The following is an 11,437-nucleotide window of genomic DNA, read 5'->3' on the forward strand; positions in this document are numbered from 1 at the left end:
GATTCAATAAAGTAAGCCTTAAAGGTTATGTAGTTCAATCCTCTCATGGTACAGGTAGAAATAAGAGACCCAAAGAATCATGAATAACTTGCCTAAAATGACATAATATGCCATCCTCAAAAGCTGAGTATCACAAAAAAAATTGTAATATATAATTGAGATAATTTTATTCTTTAATATTATTGCTGTTTTTGATAAATAGTTGTCTCTTGTTTATTCAAAGAGTCTAGATAATTAAATAGGTATAATGTTATAGCAACAAAAGCAATGTTATTTCAAAACAGATCCTTATATATCTGTATACTTTTGTTTCTCTATTCCTCTAGCTATTTCTTATAAAGCAAATTTTAAAAAGTAAAAGGACTAAATAAGAATCTGTTATTTGTACTATTTAGGCAGTATTGATAACAGTTTTGCTGGAAAATATTTTATTTACTACAAAGAATGAGGCTTCTGAATCCCTGATAAACGTGTTTATTTGAAACTGCTTTACCTATTCCAAGAATGAAGAAAGTGACATCTGTATCTAGACTTTGAGAGTCAGGTAGAACCTTACAGATTACCTAATTTAACCCTCTTAATTTATGGGTGAACAATGCTGAGAACTGGGAAGGCAAAGGAACTTGTCCAAACTCTCACAGCAAATCAGCAGCAGACCAGGGCTAAAACCTAGGTCATCTAAATCCCAGTCCAGAATTCTTCCCATTCACTATACCACACTGCCCTCCTCACTTCCACACAAGGCAATGCTTCCGCATAGACAATGAAGAAAACAATCATATCTGATTTTATATGTCTTGAACTCTTCATTTCTTATCTGTTTTGTGCTACTAAATGACTTAATGGCCTGATTTATTCATTAACTTTAGTTAACAGCAACTGAATTAATGACCAACTGATAAAAAATATGATTCTTTTAAAAAACTCTCTGGCCGGGACACAGTGGCTCGTGCCTGTAATCCCAGCACTTTGAGGGGCTGAGGTGGGCAGATAACACGACACCAGGAGTTTAAGAGCAGCCAGGGCAACATGGTGAAATCCCCTCTCTATTAAAACAAAACAAAACTTTCTGTAATTTAGTGTGGTCTAAAGCCTTATTTATATTTAGCAACCACAATATATCAAGATTCAAAATTATGCTAGATTAAGAGCGTCATCTCCTGATACATATCAAATCAACAAATATATATGATCATCTCGTGTTGGAGAGAAAAATACAAACGAGTGAAGTGGTAAATAACAATGAAAGTTTAAACAGTTTGAGACTAGGGTCATAGAAGGAATGGCACAGGAAATACATGAGTAATTGCTAAAGACAATGAGCTCCTGTGAGACAACAACTTGCTCCAGGGTACCATGAACAAGAAACGCTTTGCAAAGGAGGACTACTGTACTGGGTTCTGGTAGAAGGTATCTGGAGAAGTAAACAGGGAAAAGGTGGGTAAAGGCAAGGGGAATGGTGGGATGAGAAACATAAGGGTGGACACGTATACATTTTACTCAAGGGTCAGTGAGTTATCCCAGTTGCCTAGAGCTGCAGGTCTTTGGGAAGGGGAATACTGAAGGATCAAGCTAGAAAGTTAATGTGGACCTTAGCTTTAAAAGGCCATGTGTTTCCTCCCCTCTCCTTTCTGAAATCCAAACTCATATGATTTTTAAAAATATATTCTAATGGAAAATAAAACAATAGCACCTTCTTTTGTTAACAAGCAAAATGTCCTGATAATGAAGAGGAAAAAAAGCCATCTAAAGTGAAAAAAGATGGACTCTGTTACACTACTCATTTCGGTGTGCTAACATATGCCTAATTCGTAATAGTAAGTGGCTCAATAAATGAAATACACTTATGTTAATAATGTTAAAACATTTACAGGTGACATTATCCACAGGACTTGAGAGAAAAATAAGAAAACAAATTGAATATTTAAAGGATGACCAAGTGCTCTGTGGCTCTTAAGATTACAAAAGTGCCAACTGATATAATTATCTGCATAATTCTTAAAACTTTGTCTTCCTAAGCCAAAGAATCTAAGTTAGAACAGTTAAAACTGTGTCCTGACACCAGTTTTAGAATCTGCATTGTTTACCCTCCTGGAATTCTACCTGCAATAGGATGTTTTACTGTATGCTATCATTGGGGAATGGACAAGAGCATTAGCTATTAAAAGTCTAGCAGTCAACCACCAAAAATCAGATTGGGGTGAAGGAAAAGACAATAAAAACCAAACCAAAACAAAAAACCATAAATTGCCATGGACCTCCCAGAGGCTTCAGGGAGCTTATGAGTAAAGGATAATTAGGACCTCACTGAAAACAGTGACCAAGGGAGATCCCGTGTTAGGAGCTGGTGATGTTTCATATTTTTTTTTAATTAGCTGCCTACAACTTGGAATCAGAATGTCTTTTTTCAAAGAAACATTCAAAGAAAACTGCCTTACCAGGCTAATCCAAACAAAGAAACCTACTTTAGATAATAACATAGATGAAAAAGTAAACATTAACTGTGACAAATAAAATTAATGTAAGCATACTGTACAATATTTAACACACATGCTCCTCTGGGGCCTAGCAATCCCTAAGACAAACTTGCTTTTACTTCAGCTTATTGGAGCTGAGTTAAACATCCCCTCCCACTAGCCCCCAGCTTCATCAAACCTGGATGACCCACTGGCCTGGCCCTTAAGCACCTTCCCAGTTTCCATGGTTTTCAGTCAAGCTGTTCCCCTTGCCTTTGACACCTTTTGTCCTAGTTTCCCTCTCCAAATACTCTGACAGTAGTCACATCAACTCCTCATTCAAGGGTAGAGGGAAGTAAACTGTGGTGAAGCAGCTAAAATATTCTAAAAACAACTTGTATATTCCTTTCAGGTAGGAGAAGTAGAGATGAGAAGAGCAGGGAAGGACTTATCTGATCTTCCCTAGGACCTAGCTAGGCCTGAGTCTGACAGATCACACTGCCTCCAGACCACGATATCAAGGAAACGGGAATGACAGTGACCCCCAAGACTTTGCAAGCTGCATGAGGGCAGTGACCAAGTGTCCTCCTTCCCTCCCCAGAGCCTAGAACTGTGTCTGTACATGGCAAGTAAATACGGAAAGAATGAATGGTATCAAAAGCCTGGATTCCACATTTCGTCATCCTACAGCTCTCCTCCCTCTTCCTGTACCACTCATCCCTTCTCCTTTCTGACCCCTCCAAAGTGAATTCAAGGACCCAGCAAGTTAAGCTCTAACTGCAACTACCAAGTGGACACTTTTTTTCACCAAAATATGGGGTACTGTATCTGTGAAAAGAGGGCCAATGCCAACCATTACCACTCTCAACCAACAGCATTCATACCCTGTGAACAACAGCTATTTAGAAACAAATGTTCAAAAGATATATGGCCTCACAGGAGACACCTGGCTTTACTGCAAGCATCCTACTAACTCTCTAGGGTGTTTATAGGCTAAATGTCAGGTATGCAAAAAGCTATTAAACATTTATTAAAAGCATGAATAAATGAATAATGTCGATAAGTTGGGTATTCATAGATTGGGGAATATTTAGATTCATCAGTTTTAAAAATGTATATACAACTTTTATTACATATATACTTTGAGCCTAGGACTCCAATCTTAATAATTTAAATGTACTTATGAAGTGAAAGAATAGAAGAAAAAAACTAACATGATGACATGGAATACCTACTAACAACTGGTATAAAGTCCTACACCAGCCTATACTTTAATATAAACCAACACTAATTTCCTCGTTCAAAATGTCTACAAATATAGAGAAATAAAAATTATTTTTGTTGATTTTCTAAAAGTACAGTTCTTTCAAAGTTTCAATTCCAATGTACAAAGTGTTAATACTATAGCAAAGGAACATTTTTGTTGTTAACATATTATGGACCATATTTTGTATTTGCTACATATGTGCCTTTGAAAAGCCCAGTTTTCAGACATTGTTTTGGATATATTTGGATATTTAAAACACCATTTGATATAATAGCACAAAGTGGCATTTGATGAATTAATAAAAGAATGAAAGAAGCATGTAACTACAGCACTAGGAACGAGAGCAGCCAAGGATAAGGAGCCTACCTCATTTCTTGCTCTCCCTCAATAATTAGCATCCTTTCACCACACTCATCACTATTTCTCAAGAACATCTTTCTCTCCTGCCCATTTTTGTTTCCCCTTCTTTCCAAACATCTGACTCACCAACTTTTGTTTAACCTCATCTAATAAGCTACTTTTCCACTTTGATATCCCCCACCCAGATTTTCATCAAATTATGCTGAGAGGTGGAATCAGAGCAGAGTCAGTGAGTCCAAAAAAAAAAAAAAAAAAAAAGGGAACACGAGTTGCATAGAATGAAGGAGAGTAAACGTAAATGGACACCAGACTTCAGGTCTACTTGGCCTGGACCTCAAAAATACTCCTCCTTACACAGCAGTACAGCAGAACAGACTATATCCACTAAGCCTCTCTGTTGGTTAAGAAATACCATCTGCCTACACAAGGTAGCTCATTACAGAAAGCAAGGAAGCAGTCTCAGGTTTCGTAAGTGGATAGTCAAAGCACAGGCAAATACCTTCCTTGTGCCTGCTAGTGAGAGGTCACTTGTGTTCTAGGGCTACTCTCACTTCTCAGGCTTGGCCCACGATATTATTCTATATGCCCTTCAAAACCTAGTAGCAAGCTTTCACATGCGACAACTGCACAAAATGTCCTGTTTCATTTGTGTGTGTGTGTGTTCTTTTTTTTACACAAACATCATTAGGAAGGAATTCACCATCACAGAAAGGTGTTTTCTACCTTTGCCCTCGATTTTTCCTTCTGAGACTCAAGAGATGGGAAAGCTCCGAGATAGGATAGGAATGACAGGACTGAGAACTCCTGGGTGTGGCTGTGGCTATATGGAGACTGGAGGATCTCGACAGTGTCTAACTCCAAGGTATGCCAAGTGCAATTACCTGCTAAAGAACTTGTCTGATGTTCAGCTCTATACAATTGTGTAATGGGAAGCCCTGATGCAATGTTTAAAGAACCGAAATCACAGACATGAAGGGAAGGGCACATCTTTACCAGTTTTTGCAGGTAGTGTAACATTAGTGTCACAGCACATAGAAAAAACAAAAAAAAAAAAACTTGAAGAAACACTCCATTGAAAACTGCATTTTAACCATTTTCAGCTGTAAAGGCTTATTAAATAGCTTATTTCCCAGTGTCAAAGTTGAGATCTTCTGAAAAAGAACATACTTTTCTAAGGAAGTGAATGCAGTATTAATGTCAAATAATAATTTTGTCTCACACAAAATAATTCCAGCAAACGTTTTCCCACAACATAAGCCCTATGTATCGGACTACACTTATGCTGTAAACCACTGTCTAATTGAACAACAAACACAAAAACTTCAGGAATACATTTTCATTTCGAAGTAGGGAAGGCAGAGTCATAAGATGGAACGTTAATATCCTTCACTGATAGGATGCAGTGTGATACTGCAAAAGGATCAGAAAAATTCACATCGTAAAATCATTTCTGAAATCCTTTAAAACTTATTTTAGATTTCAAAAACTTTAAAATGTTTTAAAATCAAAAGCAGCGAAGCAAATGAAGAAATAAACGGTAAAATGCAAAAATACAATATCACAACTGGGCGCTAGGAAACCTGCATAAAGCAAACAATTGACAGCCCTGCCAAATTAACTGCAACAGCTAAAGAAAAGTTTGCTGATTTAAGAACTGTATATATGTAGGCATCTGGGACAACCTCTAGGTGTTGCTGTAGAGACCCCCTTCCTAAAGACTGATTTCTTACCCGGTGTTTTGGCCTCCCCCTCCCTCTGACTGCACTGCAGTGCGCAAAGCCATTACAGACAATCACTGCAAACATATTTGCTGTTGAAAATGCCTCGGAAACTAACAATTCTTCAAGGTTCAAGGAGCCAAACAATGTTATTTTACTTTTCAGTCCAAATTATACTATAGATGAAGGAGCTAGATAGAAGAAAAGATTAGCAGGGTTGTGTCAAAGCAACCAGGAGGCTGAAGAAGCCTCCTGTACCTTCAGCTGCCCCTGACGCCCTCCCTCCTCCCCAGCCCGCTCTCCACACAAAATAGGACTAAATGTTAAAAGGAATCCTGTGCACGGGGAAGAACTGTGAAGCAAGCTCGGGAGATGTGGGAGCAGAGGGTGGGGCGGCTCCTGCGAGGAGCTCTTGGCTGTACGGGCTCCATCTGATATGTCAGCTCCCGCATCCCAGAGCTGATGAGAGATGGAGACAGCTCAGAGGAAAAACCTGCGAGTGTCGGGGGAGGGGAGGTCTTAACATTCGGATCAGATTAACCAGTGTTCAACCGCAATGCCCGCGCCGGCCCCTCCGCTGATCTGCAGCATCTGAAAGCCACAGGGCGCGGGGGCCTGTGGGGCCCGGCCCGGGCGCTCCGAGACCAGGGGTCGGTGACCCCCACGGGGGACCCAGCGAGGATGGGGAAGTCAGTGACTTTACCTGCGATGGACCAAGTCCAGCGGTAGAACTCCACCGTGTCGTTAAGTGCCGTGGACACTACGTTTAGGACACTACCCGGCTCCGAGTCCAGGAGCCCCATCGCGGCGATGAGCGGGCGCTGGCGGCAAGAGAAAGAGGAGACCCCGAGAGAGGGCTGATCCCGGAGGCTGTGGCGGCCGACCGGGCGAGCGGCGGCCGGGGACCCTCTAACGGCGGCGGCCCGGCTGCGTCTTCTCCTCCTCCTCGAGGCGCCGCGGCGGCGGGGATGCGGCGGCAGCGGCGTCTACGAGCAGCGCCGAGCAGAAGGCGTCGTCAAGGTTCCCGGGAGAAGGAGGAAGAGGTGGTGGAGGCCCAGCCGCCAGCACAGTGCGCTGCACCAGTCTGCCGCCTCGCGCCGCTGCCCCTCCAATCTCTTCCGCCGGCGTCACGTGGCCGCGCGCGGGGGCGGGGGGCCGGCCGCCCCTCCTCCCTCCCTAGCGCGGGGACTCGCGGGCTTAGGGATGCTGCGCTCACGGGTGCGACGCCAGGAGGGCTCGCGCAGGCGCGCGCGGTCGCGCGGGAGCGGGACACCTGGGCCCCTCCTTGCCCCCTCCGGGCACGAGTTGCCCCATCATCCTTCCCCGCTCCTCTCCCGGGCGTGGGCCCCTGCGGAGGAGTTCGTTCACCGCCTCCCCACGGGTGACTTCTTATCCGCCCCGGATACGTCCTGGGAAACAGGACACGGGAAGAATGGGTGTTCTGTGGGCAAAGATGAGGTAGGCGTCGTGCTTTGGTCCTTACCTGACACTCACCTCGATTTCACTTGTGTTCCTGTTTCTTTGACCTCCACCAGCACATGCCTGTCACCATGACAAGAGAAGTGCACGTGTTATGTCTCTGAAGAAGCGAAGGGTATTTGTCTTCCATGCTTCAGCGATAGAGAATAGACTTTGGGGTCGACCCATGAACAAATTAACATATACTTGAATGAATGCTTGCATGTGTTCTGTAGAATTTTTGCTATACATGGAATGAACAAAGCAATATAATTGCTAAATTAGGCCATTGGCAGTTCAGAGAAGAGGGAGAACCGAGAGGGACTGCCAGGTGAAGTCCGCTTGAACCTAAAGAAATTCAGGTGAATCTAAAAAAGACAATCGCTCAAAGAGGCAAAGGGCAAGTTAGTGTAGAGAGGAAAACAAAGTAATTGTGGTTTATTTTGAAAAATTGTTTAGATAAGGTATAGGAGAGCCTACCCTTGAAAAGTAACGAAAATACACTAATTGCAATTCATAATTTGATGGTTTCTCACGTAAAACAAGATTTTTGAGAATAGTCCAATAACCTTTTCATCTACTTGTTATTTAAATGTGTCACCTACTTGTTTAACCTTTTCTCCACTTGCTCATTTTGGATGCTACATTTTAAAGACCACTGAGTCAAGTGTCTTATTGTTCCTGCCCTTTCACACTGTTAATGTGAATGCTATCTTTTATCATACTGAAATGATCTATTTCCCAATTGACCTGGTTATATATTGTCTGTATTTTATATTGGAAGTATCCTAGATGATAAGAATTATGTTTGGTTGTTTGATGAGTACCTAACCCAGTGCTATAAACAATAATTAATAAATATTTCTGATGACAAAATATAACATATGTCTTTCAGAGAATAATAAGGATTATTGTCAGTGGCAGGAACTTTATTGCAGAACTAAATCTTCTTTAAACGCCCTATTCTTGAAATTAACCAAATAAAACATAATTTATTAATTTGTGAAATATATTTGCAAAACTAAAGTTTTCTGGATTGGAATGACAATATCTCAAGCCTCAATCCTAAATTATGTGTAACAGATTCTAGTAGTTATAAAAAAAAGAAATCCAGTCAAGTCTCTTCATTTAGGGAGTGGATGAATATCCATTCATTTACGATGATGATCTAGCAAAGTAAGGATTAGTTCGAGCTTCACTTAAAAATTTGATTACTATTTTTATACTGTGGAATCCTGGATTTTTTACGGAGAACATATTTCTACCCATACCTCCATTCACACACGCAAAACCGCAGCATATTATTAATACTTAATAGAAGGAGAAATTTTTAAAACAGCTTCAGGTATTTCCCTGGTCTTTCTTCTGCAGTGAAGGTCAACTTAAGTCCCTACTCACAAGGGGGCGCCAGTCACGTATAAGAAAATCATAGATGAGCTAACCTTCAACTGGGAATGGCGGTGACACAGGATCCTGGTGTCCATAGATGAGCTAACCTTCAACTGGCAATGGCGGTGACACAGGTATCCCGGTGTCCACAGATGAGCTAACCTTCAACTGGCAATGGCGGTGACACAGGTATCCCGGTGTCCACACTCCACCTGTAAGAGTAGAATGTTTATTTACATTTATAAGCCATCTAAACATATAGCAAGAACCAGAACATAAAACTTACCCAATCTGGAACCCTATTGCCTAGCATGAACAAGTGGTTTATAAATACCAGTGACTGCCCAGAACCAAAGCCTACCCAGTTTAGTTGTGCAAAGGGAAGGAAACCTGCATGTCTGCCACCTAGAATGACAGCCATCTAACCAAAATCTTGGTAGCATAATAACAGAATAAAAGCAAATACAAGCAACAACAGCATCTACAAATTTTGAGAACAGAGAGTTCTTTCATGTGGATCAAATGCAAATAGGATACTGTTACCTACAAAACCTAAGGGAGAGGACATTTTATCATAAATTTTTTTTTGTATAAAAAAGCAATTTTTTTTTATTTTTAGTAACAGGGTCTCGCTCTGTCAGCTAGGCTGGATTGCAATGGTGCAATCATAGGTTACTGCAACATTGAATTCCTGGGCTCAAGCTATCCTCCTGCCTCAGCCTCCTAAATAGCTGGGACTACAGGCCTGCACAATCATGTCCAGCTAATTTATTTTATTTTATTTATTTATTTTTTTTGTAGAGAAGGAGGACTGGCTGTTTTGCGAGGCTGGTCTTAAACTCCTGCCTGCAAGCAATCCTCCTGCCTTGGCCTCCAAAACCACTGGGATTACAGGCATGAGCCACCACGCCCAGTACAAAATATTTTTAAATATCTTACAGTCCATACAAGGTTTGCAACATAAATCAAGCTATCCACCTTTTTTTTTTTCCTAGTCCACCTTTCCATGTTGGTAATATTGTCAACAACCTCTGCTTTCAAAGAAAAGTGAACCTGGAAGCCTGTTGAGTCAGGAGTAAAAAGAAATAACCTAATTAAAGAGTTTGTAGAGAAAGACTTTAAATCTTCTAGAAGTAAATTTTGCTAAATGGATGCTACTTAGAGAAAATGGAGAAAACTGTTGATAATACTAACTACTGTCTATCAGTTCCAATCTTTTGTTCTTTCTGCTCATTACTCCTCCCCCACATTATAGCCATCATATAACACAGGTGCTTCACTAACTTGGAATTACAATGTTTTCCATGAGATACATTTCATTCAAACGTTTAAAGATTTTACCTTTTGTTACCTTGTATGAATTATTTTATTTTATTTAAATGGACATAGATTATCTTGATAATATATAAGCACAGATAAAATAACAAAATAGAAACAAAATGAAAATCCCCCCATAATTTCATCTCCCATTCTAAATAAATTTCACATGCCTATATAAGCCTTTTTTTCTTAACACAGATACTGTTTATATATTATTTTTAATATATATTAAAATATATTATTTTTTAATAATGCTACTATATAATCTGCTTTTTTTAAAACTTAATGCATCAGGAATACTTTTCAACATAATACCAACTACTTAATATTCCATAATATGGATATACCCTCATTTATGTAGCCATTTACCCTATAGATTAGCATTTAGATTGTTTCAAATTTGAATTACTATATCAATTTGGCTATTAGTATCCATAGTATGCAATTTTGTGCACTTGTTTAATAACTCTTAGCATAAATATTTACAAGGGAAATTTCTGGGTCAAAAGTTTGGGACTTTTTTGAGGGGGGGAGGTGGTTGTTTTGTTCTGAGATGGCATCCCACCCTCTCGCCCAGGATGGAGTGAGTGGCACCATCTTGGCTCATTGCAACATCTGCCTCCCGGATTCAAGTGATTCTCATGCCCCAGGCTCCCGAGTAGCTGGGATTACAGGCGTGTGCCATCACATCTGGCTAATTTTTGTATTTTTATTAGAGACAGAGTTTCACCATGTTAGCTAGACTAGTCTCAAACTCCTGGTGTCATGTGATCTGCCCGCTTCAGCCTCCCAAAGTGCTGGGAGTATAGGTGTGAGTCACTGTACCTGGCCAAAGGGTTTTAAATTTACAAATTTTGATACATCATGCCCACTCAACCTCCAGAAATAATGCCAGTTCACAATTCCACCAAAATTTGTGAAAAGGTGCTCATTTCCCCACCTCATTCTCTTTGCTGAATTTATGCTTTGAAATCATTACCAGTCTGAGAGGTAAATATTGATATTTCATTGTTGCTTGACAGATTATCATGTTTATTGCAATTTTAGCCTTCTTTCAAGAATTACCTGTTTGAATTCTTTAGACATTTTCCATTAGTTGTGTCTACCTTTTCTTATTGATTTGTAAGAGATCTTCATATAATAAAGTTATTAACAGTTTGTCTGCATATGTTGCAAATATATTTTCCCAGTTTGCTATTTGTCTCTTACTAAATTTATTATAATGATTTTCAACTAGGCATATTGGATACTGGGAATAAGTTAGGTTCACCCACCACCACCTCCAACAGAATCATATATCAGAATGCCTTCTCAGCTTTGCAACCCCTGATGCGTATTTCTAAGGTACATATGCTACTCATTTCCTAAGAATGACAATTACGAATTACTTACATTGTATATTCATTGTTTTGGTGTCACCCAACATGTGCACCCAATCTATATTCTTTACGGTCAAAGCCATTAGCCCA

At 40.2% G+C, this 11,437-nt stretch overlaps 1 protein-coding gene across 1 annotated transcript in view; it reads right to left on the reverse strand.

Moving 5' to 3' along the window:
- ELOVL4 (ELOVL fatty acid elongase 4) overlaps positions 1-6,937 on the reverse strand; it is a 33,701-nt gene extending 26,764 nt beyond the window's left edge. The window contains exon 1 of the mRNA XM_017847910.1: positions 6,505-6,937. Coding sequence (XP_017703399.1) covers positions 6,505-6,604 — 100 coding nt within the window. The 5' untranslated portion in view covers positions 6,605-6,937. The remainder of the gene's footprint in view (positions 1-6,504) is intronic.
- Between the last annotated feature and the right edge of the window lie 4,500 nt (positions 6,938-11,437).

The sequence above is a fragment of the Rhinopithecus bieti genome, unplaced genomic scaffold (genome assembly GCF_001698545.2).
Source record: "Rhinopithecus bieti isolate Rb0 unplaced genomic scaffold, ASM169854v2 scaffold_30463, whole genome shotgun sequence".
In the NCBI taxonomy this organism is placed as follows: domain Eukaryota; kingdom Metazoa; phylum Chordata; class Mammalia; order Primates; family Cercopithecidae; genus Rhinopithecus; species Rhinopithecus bieti.